Source organism: Nyctibius grandis, chromosome 1, assembly GCF_013368605.1.
Source record: "Nyctibius grandis isolate bNycGra1 chromosome 1, bNycGra1.pri, whole genome shotgun sequence".
Taxonomy (NCBI): Eukaryota; Metazoa; Chordata; class Aves; order Nyctibiiformes; family Nyctibiidae; genus Nyctibius; species Nyctibius grandis.
The window spans coordinates 74,409,755-74,422,578 of NC_090658.1; the positions used below are offsets into that span (position 1 = coordinate 74,409,755).

Here is a 12,824-nt window from a genome sequence, read left to right on the forward strand (position 1 = left end):
GTGATACTGAGTAGGAGCTGAGATCCTTAGTAGGGACAGGTGCCTTTCTAAATCATACCACTTCACATTTCACATCATTTAAGCAGGTCTCTGTTCAGCTGGTTTCTGACATGTCACTCAGATGTCTTAACTCTTTTGGTGGATCTTGGGCACCTAGCTTGCAGCCAAGGATCACAGAATCACAGAATGTTAGGTATTTTATATAAGGACAGAAAAGAAGATTTGAAAATGGTGTTAGCCGTCAAATTACTTGTAGACTACAGCAGCTTCTTTGTGTCCTTGATCTCCCTGGCCTTCCACATTTGTTCCCTGGGAAGCATTGAATATTAGTTCGTTAGAGACTGAAATCCCTTATCAGCACAGAGATACAATTTATCTTCAGCTCAGATGATCTCATTTTATTCCCTGTCTTCTGCCACATTGGTAACTTATGCTTGAGAATGTATTTCAGTTCATTGTTTTTAATTTGCAGGCTGAAAACAAATTCTATTTCAGACAGCAGTGTACGAAGCAGTACTAGTTTCTATTTGCTTGTAGTCGTGATGGAATGATTTTGATCTTCCTTTTATGGTTTTGCTTGGTTGATTTGTTCTCCTGAGTGTGAGGGATTATAGTTCTGCTTGGTCTTGACACGATGTCATGCTGCATATATAGCACATCTTCAGAAAGAGAAAAATTATAGATGAGAATAATGTTTAAAAAAAATCTGTATTTACATGATTAATTTAGATATCAGAAAACTAAAATTTTTTGGTACAAAAAAAGACAGTAAGTCAGATTGTACAATGCCTGTGTTACCCAAAGTACATCTGTCAATCCTATCAATCACAATAAACCCAAACTGTGTTGTGATGGGAGTGATGGCACCAAATTGTAAGTTTGGAAAGCATATGGAAGAGTTAAGGGTGAAGTACGGAGGACTCGTAGCACTATGAGCAACTGGAAAATCATAGCACTGTGGGCTCAGCCAAGCTGGTAAGCGCATGTACTTTTTCTGAGCTTTTTAGGGTAGCAGAGAATGATAGATGTTAGGTGTGTCTTTTAGACATAAACACTGATTTCCACTTCTAGTAGTTCCTGTTACTCTGCAACTCATGAGCTGAATGTGTGCACATTATTTTCCACGGTCATGTAAATTTAATGGCAGTTGTAGTTCTGAAAATACACTGGGGACGGTACTAGTTCTGAACCTGGCTTCCCCACCACCTACCTACCCTCAGGAAGGCTGCACAGTGAAACCTTTAATGTCTGGCATTGACACGAACATGAAACGTGTAAGAGGTAGGACTAATGCATATATCATAACTGAGGCTGTGGGTGTCCCTGAACTTGCTCATCATCAAAGACTGTTCAAATTTGAAGATACTTGGAAGCTGGGAGAGTGTTTTGGGCACATGCATGGCCCTGTTCTCCTTCCTAAGCATCTTCTGTTTGGCTGCTGCCACAGATGGAGCTAGAGGGACCTCCAGTCTGACCCAATATGGCCATTTTTCTCAGTAGATGGTTTTAAAAAACTAAAGAAGATAGTTCAACACCACTGCAGGTTCTGCTCATGTGTAAGTACGACAAAGGAAATGCCTGAAGCAGAGACATTTCCTGCCCTCTCCCTGCCAGGGCGTTTCCTTTCACGTGGGGCAGGGCCCTCTTTCCTCCTCCCCTTCCTCCCACTGGAGTGTGAAGCTGTGCTTTCTCTCACAGCTTATCTTTAGGATGCACGTTACTTCAGCGCTTCCTTATGAGGCGTACAGTGTGGGTGAACTGAGAAGCAGGTCAAGTGTGTGAAAACAGCTTTTAAAACAAGTAGTCATTTCTGAGTTCTGCCTACTGATTCTTATTACTTACATGAAAATGAAGTGTGGGGTTTTTTTAGTCCATATTAAGTGTAAATTTTAGCACCATTGTTTTCCAGGTTTGCAAAGGGGTATGACAAACCACTGGCCTTTCTCGCTGCTTGTGCGGTGTTGTGCTGAATGTGTTGGAAGTTTTGTCAAGGCTACATACCTCCCGTGAGTGGCCAGGCCATTAAAAACCACTCAGTGTCAGCCCTGCCTTGCCTCTCGTTACTCCCTGCCTTCTCGTCAGCACTAATAATTCTTATAGCTGGCAAGTCAATTAAATGGTTTCTTGTCCACTCTGTAGGCCACATACACGGTAAAGGGCAGGCCTGTATATAGACAGTCTCCTATGTGCTGCAGTCCCCGGTACTGGTACCCTGAAAGTTCTATTCTTCGTACATCTTAGGAGCAACTCTCACAAGAGTAAATTAGCAACAAAGCTAAGTTGTTTTCCTAAGACCCCAAAAACAACATACCTTGACACAATTTGCTGTGGTTCTGTCAAGTGGGGAGCTTGAGGTTTTTTTCTCTTTGAATAAGGTTTCAGAGTCATATCACAGCAATTTTAATATATCTTTTACTAAAGAGTGACTTTAACGTTCCTATAGCTTTTATTTAAGCTACCGTATACAATTCCCTGTGGGAGTGTTCTGTGCTTTGGAAGAAGAATCTTTAGGATTGTTCCTGCAGAGATTCAAGAAAAAACATTCTTCTGGGACAGTGTCGTTCCATAAATTGAGAGCCATTGGTTTGTGAAATGCTCCTTCTCCTCCCCCCATCGTGGTCTCTGGTTCCACGCTGTGGAAGGTTACAATCAAAACTGTGCCAAGGCATGCACCGTTGTTACCAGTGCTCCATCTGTGTTTTGAGTATGATGGGATTGGATTTGCAACCTATAACTGAAATTGAGCAACAGGTTTTACATATTAACGTGCTGAACTAGGGATGGAGAGGATGCTTTATTTACTTTTTTGCCTGCAGTAGTTGTTTTTTCAGCACAATAGAGTTGTATAGACTGTTCTATCTTGTGTGTGAATGGTTTTAAACAGGTTGCTGCTGTATATCAACTGCCAAAGGTTGCAGGAAGTCCTGCCATAGTCTTTGTGGAAAGTAGAAGCCAAAAAAAAATCTTCATTTATAACTTGGAATTGCACAAATGAAGCTTAGTTGTCACTGATCTGCTGCTTATTTCAAGTGAAATGACTTGATTAGAATAAACAATAATGCATGGTTATATTAGACTTCGTTCATTCCATACTGGAGTAAGGTTTTCCATACATACAGTCTTTTTGTTTCTAAACAGATACTGCTTATTTAAAGGGTTTCACTGGTGCTTGGAATAGCTGTGTTAGTCTACAGAGAGCTGTTGGTGTCCAGCTGAATATTGTCAGGTGGAACACAATAGAAAATAAAAAATGAAGAATCACGCAAAAACAATAAATAACTGAAACTTAGAAATGTACTGAGGATGCATTTTTTGTCAGTGCTAATACAAAGTATGAAAATTTAAAATCATTATTTGTGTTTTCATTCACTTTAGTCTATGCAAGAGAAGCTTCTGCAAGAAAAGCTGATAGTTGAGAAGATGACAAATGAGCTTGAAGAAAAAGAAAGGAATATAGAGCAGTTAAATAAAACTCTCTCTGAAGTAAGTAAAAACTCCAGTAACCCAACCCCTGACCACACCAGCTGGGAAGAACCTTATAGAATGATTATAAGATCCCATGGTAGGTCTTTATGAGCTTAATTACATTCTTGACTGTGCTGGCTGCTGTGCAGACAAATAGTAGACACCATCCCTACCACAAGAAATGAGAACTTCGAGGGTGAAGGTTGCTAAGCAATGGTAACATGAAATGGACAGCCATGTAAAAGCTGTCTATCTGCCATTCTTTGTAGGGGTACAGAAATGTTGATTGTATGTATGGGAATTAATTATTTTTAATTATATTGTTTGTGGTTTGAAACAGGAAACTTTCTGCTACAGTGCATGCTGCAGATTAACTTTCCCCTTTTTCCCATTTACTTTTCACAAAGAACCAAAGACTGATGGAAGAGAATGCCTGCCTGAAGGAGCAGATGCGGCAGGTGGAGCAGTCCAGGCAGCCAGTATCTGAGAAGATGCCTATAGCAGACCAGTTGTTCACGGAAATGTCCCATTGCTTGTTTGACTTGAAAGCACTGTGCAGTATTCTTACTCAGAGAGCTCAGGGCAAGGAGCCTAACCTTTCCTTACTGCTGGGAATCAGATGTAAGTAATGTTGTCATTCCAATGCTTAATAGTGTTTTGACACAGAGGAATAACAGTTTAGCTAAGCGGTACTCAAACTTGCCAGCAGGACAGGCCAGCGTCCCTCTTGCTATGCAACTGGAGCAGTTGTGCGTGAACTGTACTCCTGGAGCTCTCTGGAAAAGCTGGGCTTTTAGTGCACATGGGCCACTAAATGCATATGATTACACAGGTTCTTGCCAAGTCAGGAGGGCAGGTAGCTGGCTCTTTACATGGACCCAATCATGGATATCTTCACCCCACTAGAAAGGTGTGTAGCCAGGTGTCTGTCCCTCCTGAGACACACTGCAGTCACCCTGAGGGTTAATGGGTGCTTTTCTGTCAAACATGTTCTGCCCTATGTATGAGGGAGGTGAGGCATAAGCAGGCCTGGTGTGGCTACATTACATATTTCTATTTTAAAGCCCTTGGGGTCGAGTGGTAGGAATATACATCTACTGCTTGAACATGTGTATGTCTGCTTTGGAGGTGGGGGTGTCTGTGTGTATTAGATAAGTCTAGTGGCAGGCAACTTCATCTCCAGTACTGTTAATGGCACATCTAGTCTTCAACACTTAGTAAGCTGTTAAACTTAACCAGGAAATGAAAAGCACGCGCTAAAGCCAGTCAGACAAAGCTTCAGCGTAGTGAGTTTGTGTTAGGTCTTTTCTTTTAACAAGCTACAATTACATTTTTTGACCTGGATGTATCATTTTCTGAATGTTAATTAATCAGATAGACTGGTTGCTGAACTGGACCATCATCAAGGTAGAAAGATAAAAGTATAATGTCCTGTGCAGTAAGAGCAGTAAGAGCAACTACACGCCACATAGACTCGTCTGCACTGTAACCCCTGAAGTACTGGGGAGTGCAGCATATGCCAGTCTCAAAGGCCATGAGGCCATCATCAGCCAGCAGGATGAACAGCGCAGCATATCTCTAGTGCTATCTCATCATTGTGCATGGCCTCATTTCCCAGGCCCTCCTATCCCTCTTTTCTGAGGGGCTATAGAAACCTCCAAAATCTCTAGGAAATGGCTGTTCTACCCAGTTTTTTCACTGCTGTTGAGATCCATCAGACTTTAGCGAGTCTAGATATTGGTGCAAACAGAAAAGCACGTCTTTCAGAGAAGCATTGATGGGCTCTGAATTGACTTTAAGTTCACACGGTACCACATTTTGTTGGCTTTTCATCATACTAAAGCGTGGTTTTGTCTTGCTGTAATTAAATTAAAGTGACCTGCCCATTATTTCAAAGGGGACTGACTAGCTGAAGTATTCGCAGAGCACAGTTGCTAGAGCTTTAACCTTGGGTGTTGTTTTTCATAGCACTGAGCTGTTCAGCTGAAGAGAATGAAAATTACCACAGCACAGAAACCCTTTCGAAGAAGCTGTTGGACGTTTGTCAGTTACGAAAGGATATTGATGAATTAAGGACTATAATGTCGGACCGTTATGCTCAGGACATGGGGGACAATTGCATTACTCAATGACAACATTTCATCTAGTAGCAAATGACTTATTAAATGCTGTGTGCATTTCTATTAAGGAGCCATATTGGAAGACGGACTGCAAATAGCGTCGCACATGCATCTCTCTGAGGATTAAGCATATTTAATCTTGGGAGTCTGGTGGGGAGGGGAGAGTCATCGTTTGAACAGAGTGGTACAAACTACAAGAAATCTTTTCTCCAAACTACTGAATGTAGGAACAAGCTGTAAAGATTGATTCAGTTGGATACTTTGTTTCCTTCATTAGGGCTCATTTTATTACTTCAGCTAGTTTCTGGAATCAGAGCATCAAAACAACCATGCTGCTACTACTCTGTCCTTTCCTTCATCAAGGCATTATCTGTGTTCTGAAATTAGAGCCGAAGGTCAAAGAACCTATAGCTGTATGCGGTGAAGCCAGAGGCTTCTGCAGCTGCACTTCACTCTAGGAATTGCAATTGGAACAGTCTTGGAGCACTACAAAAAGTAGTTGCTCTTCAAGTTGCCTAAAAATTTGATATAGGAAATGTATTTAGTAATGGATGTCTAGCTTGTTTGCCCAATAGCAGAAGAAAACCAAGTTTTAACTCCTTTATGCAAATGAAGTCCATAAAATACAGCACTATCAAGTTGTTTTAAGCACTCTCACATTTCTGTAAGAAGTTTCAATAATACGAAGTCTGTGACAAACACAGAGAAGCTGGAAGGCCTGAAACTGCAGCATAGTATGTGGCTGTCAGAAAAACAAAAATAGACCGTATTTTAGTGTTTGTACCATACTTGGTTTTCCCCTAGGTCATCTCAGTTTTAAAATGTGTCTGGTCTGTTCCATCCCTGAAGGCCTCCGATGAGGTTGTGAACCACCTCAACCATTTTTTACCACAGCTAAGGAACGGTGTTTGGCACTTGGCAAAATCAGGGCTCAAACCAGCATGTTTCCTCTTAGCAGTATTAAGTACTCAGTTATCTGAGGACTGCAAAATTTTCCACATTGTTTGGGAATTCTTGATTTCTCTATTTATGTAGGAAGCAATTGCATTAAAAAAATAAGATCATGTTCCATAGTTTATTCAGTGAGTGTCACTTGGCAGTGCTGTTTCACTCCTGTGGGACGGATGACATATTCATGCTTCTAATTTCCTGGAACATTATTGCAAGTTAGCTGCACAGTTACGCATAGTGTATAAAATAGTATTTAACTGAAGGAAACAAAAACTTGCAGAGAGCAAAACCACTCTCAAATCATACTGTTAAGAAAATATATGAGCATCAGTTACATATATGGTATTAAAGTTTCACATGACTAAGGAGCGAGTCAGTCAAGTGACCTGTAGGGTGGATAACAGCAGAAATTTCTTAGAAAGCTTAGCAGTTAGAACAAAGTAAATTCTCGGGTAACATTTTTATGGCAAAAGTGTTAGTATCCTCAGTTTTCTGATTATATTTATGTTAATAGAAAAAAATGGTATAGCAGTGTAGACTGGTTACCAATTTTAACTTGGTGATATTTTGCTTTCTGTTCATTGTTAAACAGTTACCGTTAATGTTGTTTTTATAATTTCGTGATTTAATTTTGTTAGCTATATGGACTTATTTATTTGACATTTTTCTCATGGACAGTTTCACATGGACTAATCTGTGAAAAATAGTGTTGCTGTTCATATTATTGCTGCATGGCGTTTTCAGATAGATTAATCTGACTGGTTCAGCTCCTGTGAGCACTAAAACAGTGTCTAGATGAAATCTCAAGTGAAATTGCCTAGTGTCTCTACTTCAAGGTAGAAAATGAGGCCATTTTATTTTAAATTTCTATGCTCTTTCTGTAGGTTTGAAGGTGTACTTTTATACTAGTGCAAAACTGAAAACAAGGATCTTTGCACAAACAGGCTTACACAGTTTCCTGTGGCTCTTGACAGTATTGGCTTTTGTGACTAGGGCCTCAGCTCGTTCCTTTGGTGTAGTTCACTGGTCTCGGCCCTGCGGTGAAGTAATAGTCTCCGGTTTATGTCATCTGTCTCGTATCAGAATTAAACAATAGCATTTCAGTTAATAAAATAGAAGTATTAGGGAGAGAGGAAACACCTAAGTTGCACGTTGTTATTTCCTTAGATGGAAACGTCGTACCTATGAAAAAACTACCAAGCAACAAATTTTTCTAAATTTGGTGGAAATAATGAGTTTAATAGAGGAATTAGAGAGGAGCAGGAGATTTTTTGAGTCACTTTGAACTATTAAGCTGGTCACTGTGCCTCCACTTTCCCTCCTGTTAAATGGTGATATTGTACTGCAGAGTTCGGTAATTTATATTTGCAAAGCACTTCAGGAGCTTTTATGCTCCTCAAGTATTAGTTGAAAGTCCCTCAGGAAGGAGGTCCCATTTTATTTGTAATACTTTGATTGCAGTGCTGTAGTCTTGCATTGTAATATTTGTATTACGGAACCTGTAATATTTATGTTGACTTTAAAGCACTTGATTTTAAAAAAACCCCTGAATTTATCTGCCTCAGTTAAATTAAAGTAGGGAGGTAAATGATGGATGTATGAGCCAAAGATGCAGACTACCAATTGACTGTCTGTAGTGATACAGTATTTTGCTTTAATTTCTTAAAATTTGGCCTGTTGTAGCAGTAGCAATTACTATGTATGCATCAGTTTATGGATGCCTCTAAATGGAATAAGCTTTGTCTAAGATATGCATGATTGTTTAATTGGTTAAAATGTAGTGTGTGTGGTCTCATTCAGCATATTTAATACAGAGTTGGTTAATGAATGTTAACATTGGAATTGCTTAGATTTAGTCATGACAACTTTTTGCTGTAGCTATTAGACAATCTCAAGGGCTGAAAAACAACCATTAATGAATGGATACTGTACTGTTCTGGCTGTCAGCAAATTGTACAGTAATTGTGTAGTTTCAGATTGTATTTATACAATCCTTTAGAAGTTATTTACAGTAACTACTGTATTCAAGAATGTATTTTGAAAAAGACTTGGGAAGTAACTGTCTTCAGACAAGCTATAGATGATGCTATGTATTTACTATATAGAAGTAACACCACTCAGTTGTGCATACGTGATTTCGGTTGCTAGCCTCCGCTGTGCAGCTTTATAGCGTGATAGTTGTGTGACATTGTGGAGATTGCTGTGACCACCCACTCGGGCTCCAGCTTTCAAAACTGCCGGTGGCCATGAAGTCATTACAAGAGGTGAAATTTAGTCCTTTTCACTTCAAAAGGTTTCCTTCCTTCCTTCCTTTGCCCTCACTGCCCGCGTTTTGTTTCAAACAGTCTTTTGGGCGTTTTTCTTGCAGGACAGGAGCACAAGGAAAGAAAGCAAGCAAGGCCCTTCCTCCATGACGTGCTGCCCTAGCACAGGCAGGGACGGCATGCTGCAGTGTCTCTGCATGGGCATAGTTTGCTCCAGTTTTCCTTATCCTTGTCAATGATGTTATGCAGGTGGAGTTGGAGGTATAATTGGGCTCTTCTCATTGGTGTCATGAGTTCTGTCATGAGTGGGGAAAAGATCTTCTGAACTAATCTGCATTCTTAGACTGCAAACAAATCAATGGTTATTATCTAAAGGGATAATTTATTCCAGTAGCGCATTAGCAATATTAATTCCACAGCTGCATACCTTTGTGCCTTTTTTGCCTGAAGTAAGTGTATATTCCCCTTGAACTTAAGATAAGTTGTTAGGATGCTGATGACTGCACCTTGTTTTCCTCTTACCTGCCGATACTTTGTAAGCTTTTGTAGTAAGAACCGGAGCATAATGTCTAAAACTAGAAGTACTGAAACTAGGTACTAGGAGTACGCTTGGGATGTTGGGCTGGCCGTAGTATGCAGCTTTTTTGAATATGAAGCGTGAGCAGGAAACTCAAATCATAATGTGTTTATTTTGTGTATATTAATTACAGTATATCATTAGTTCAGTGGGGAGGAGTGTCTGGAGCTATTTTAAAAGCACAGCTGACATATATACTGGATCAGTCCTTGAAGACTGGTAGTTTTGTAAATCGGGTTCAGTTTTTGAACCGCTCAGAATACCTCATGTGTAAATAGAGTTGTCATGACTTAATCACAATGTGTTCATTGTAAAAAGTAAAGGAGCCACTGGCTGGCTCTGCTTTAGGCTTGTTGTTCTTGCCTCTTTTTGTAATTTTTTTTAAAGTAGGGTTTACAGCTAGAATTTTGAATGCCAAAGTTCTATTTATTAAATAATAATAAAAGTTTTCATTGTTAATGACTGGTATTTTTCCACTGGAATTTGTTTGTTGATGTTTGGGATTTGTATCCACAGAGCAAAAATAAATTTTGTTACAAAAGTGATTTCTTCATGCTTCTCATTTGTCCGATATCTGGCATGTAACAGAAGTGACCGAAGCTGGAGCAAGGACAGGAATCAAGAAAGAAATCGTGAAGGATCTTCCCAACACCCATCAGTTTCCCTTCAGTGGTCTGTAGTTCTGCTTGAATACCAGCTGACCGAGCTCTCTTCCTGGCATTAATTTAAAAAAAAAAAAAAAAAAAAAGAGGCCTTGGTAGCAAAAATATTATATCAGTGTAATGAAAGTGTTTTAGAGCAGAGTTCCTTGTAAAGCCCCCGCTTCTTTTTTAGGCAGGTGCTGCTGTTGTCCAGCTCAAATGCTGATGGATGATGACTTTTATAAAAACTAAATTGGCACAAAGTAGTAGGCAGAAGTGTTATGATAACTAGTTTCGAAGTTGCTGAAAGATTGATCAGCTTTGGAAGATGCGGTTGCCCCAAAGCCAGTTGGCACAGGGCAAAAAAAAAAATTGGATGGTGAAACAAAAACAGCGATGGGTCTGGTACTACAGAGAAAACTGGTGATCAGAAAGAACATGTGGTTTTAATTATTACTTTTCAGTTAGAAAGCACAAATGGATGGCTGGTCAGACTGAGCAGTAGTTAAGGCAGTCAGAAATCCCTGCTGCATAAAATACTGCAGGTCAGTATGGTCCAGCACAACCGAGCAACGTTGACTTCCCTTCCATGTCAAGTTAGTGCAGTCTGAGGAAAAGTCAAAGGTGAAGGATTTTAATCAATGTAACAGGAGTCTTCACAAGTGCCCAGGGAAGTGGGGTCACCCAAAAATGGTTTCTTTTCTGGCAGGTCCCTGTGAGATATCTTAGGGCCTGTTTGGAGCATCAAGTGCCGAATGAGCTTTGTGCGTAGAGTGGTGTTCCCCTCTTCCCCCAGTATACTGCGTTGTGCAGAGCACAAAAGTTGACTCTACTTCCTCTTTTCAAAGACGCTGGGAAACTCACTTCAATAAGCTAATGCATTACGTAAGGTAGAGATGACTTGCTTTTCTCCAGCCTTGTGACTGAACATTGAATGATGTGCTTCTAACTCAATTAAAAACATTCTGTGCCCTGTATAAAATGTATGTAAAGGGCTGCACAGACGCCAACTTTCCGCAAGGTTTCTGAGGGTGACCTTTTGTGAACTGCTCGAAGTCAGGTTTAGGTTTCAAAGTATCATGATTAAAGCACTGCTAACAATAGTAGTGGTAGAAAATGTTCTGTTGCCTTTATGCTGCAAACAAAATGCAACTCCAAATGTGGATAAAAATGAAACCTTAAACAATAACGCTGCGCATAACACTGCAGCATCTTGAATGAGGATGACTTGCAACAGCTAAATCCGCAGTAGATTGCCTACATTATGTCAATTAAGAAATTCTGCAGCATATGTCAAAGACGCTGGGTCATTTGTTTCATAAATGAATGGGTTCAGTATACTTGGAGAATTTCCAAGTGGTAAGGGAAAGCGTATGCTATGAATGACTATATTTAATTACATTTTAATATGTTCATGTTTCTCCTCCTACTTTGTGTGAGTTACTCCCCCTTTCAGGGTGGCTGCTGCTTTTCTCCTTTTCTTGGTGTTGCAGGTCTAAATTTCATGGAGGTAAAGGCATGCTTCAAGTTGTGGAGTTGAAGCCTGCTCAGTTTGTGGGGAACCTGATCAGTTCAGCTAATGCTTCAGGGCTCTTTCATGAGTGGTTTGGCAGCTCCCCCGAAGAATGCAACCCGTGGGTATTAATAGACCACAAAACTGATTGACTGGTCTGTGTACCTGTGAAAGCATTTGCCTGGAGGAACGCAAAAAGAAACCACTGTCGAGTTCTGGTTGAGAAGAATGGTATCTGTTGCTGAGAGAGTGAATGTAACACTAAAGGTTATGGTAAGAGTTTTCTGACTGAAGTCTCCTCCTTGAGGGGGAACTAAATAAAATTTAGTATCAAAAAAGCTCGTCCCCCCTGCTTTAAAAACTGAGAATACGAGTAGTCCCTGACTGTCAGGGAGATGCTAAAAACCCCTCCCACACCAAAGGGGTTGTGTTGAGCTTTGTGGTGGCCCCAAGTGCCAAACTGGAGGGTATTTCACAGCCCTGCTGCTGTCAGCCTGTGTCAGGGAGAGGGCCCAGCCATACCCTGGCCCAGCGCAGGGCTGGTTCCCCACTGCCCAAGGCTGAGCTCTGCCTTGTGGGGGTCAGGAGCCAGCCCCTGGCCTCACGGACACAAAACTGGTCGCAGTGCTCCAGTGTGGGCTGAGACAGAGGTTGGATTTCCCCGGTTTCTCAAGGAGCTGACTCGCCCTTTCCAGCACCAGTGAGATCCAGCTCATTGAGGATTTCAGCTAGCTGTGGCACAGGCGCTGCAGCCTGTTGCTACAATCACAGGAACGTAAACCTCATCCCTCCTATGTTAGCATGCGGAGGAAGAGGCGGAGCGTGAAGCCAAATTAGCCTTGTGCCTGTTCCCAGGACTGTCGTACTGAGCTAGTAGAGAAAAGTGGTTTGAAATGTCTGCATCTGTGATGGACTGCTTTCTCTGATGAGACAACAGTTCCTTATCATATGTGATGATTTACTATTAGGGAAAAAAACCCTTTAATCACTGCATTTAAATGGATTAAACCATTTTTTTTCCTGTTGATTCTCTGATGACAAATTTAATTGCTGTTCCTTTTTTCATGGCTGGTATTTATGATGCCTGTGTTGTGGAGCTGGCATATTACAGAAAACGGTTTGGCTGAGATCTTGAAGCTAATGCAGTAATTGGAGCAAAGACTCATTACACTCTCTGTAATCACATCCACTTTCATTAATTTACAAATTATTTTGCATGACTATGCAGTCACTTTCAGACATTTCAGTGTGGTTTTGTTCTTCTAACTGTATGGATCAGGTGTGTTGCATCTG

General features: G+C 40.7%; 1 protein-coding gene across 1 annotated transcript in view; it reads left to right on the forward strand.

Annotated features, from left to right (window-relative positions):
- Positions 1-9,918, forward strand: part of CEP85L (centrosomal protein 85 like) — a 130,034-nt gene extending 120,116 nt beyond the window's left edge. Inside the window, exons 11-13 of the mRNA XM_068415291.1 lie at positions 3,376-3,483; positions 3,873-4,086; positions 5,434-9,918. Of these exons, the coding sequence (XP_068271392.1) occupies positions 3,376-3,483; positions 3,873-4,086; positions 5,434-5,597 (486 nt within the window). The 3' untranslated portion in view covers positions 5,598-9,918. The remainder of the gene's footprint in view (positions 1-3,375; positions 3,484-3,872; positions 4,087-5,433) is intronic.
- Positions 9,919-12,824: the final 2,906 nt, after the last annotated feature.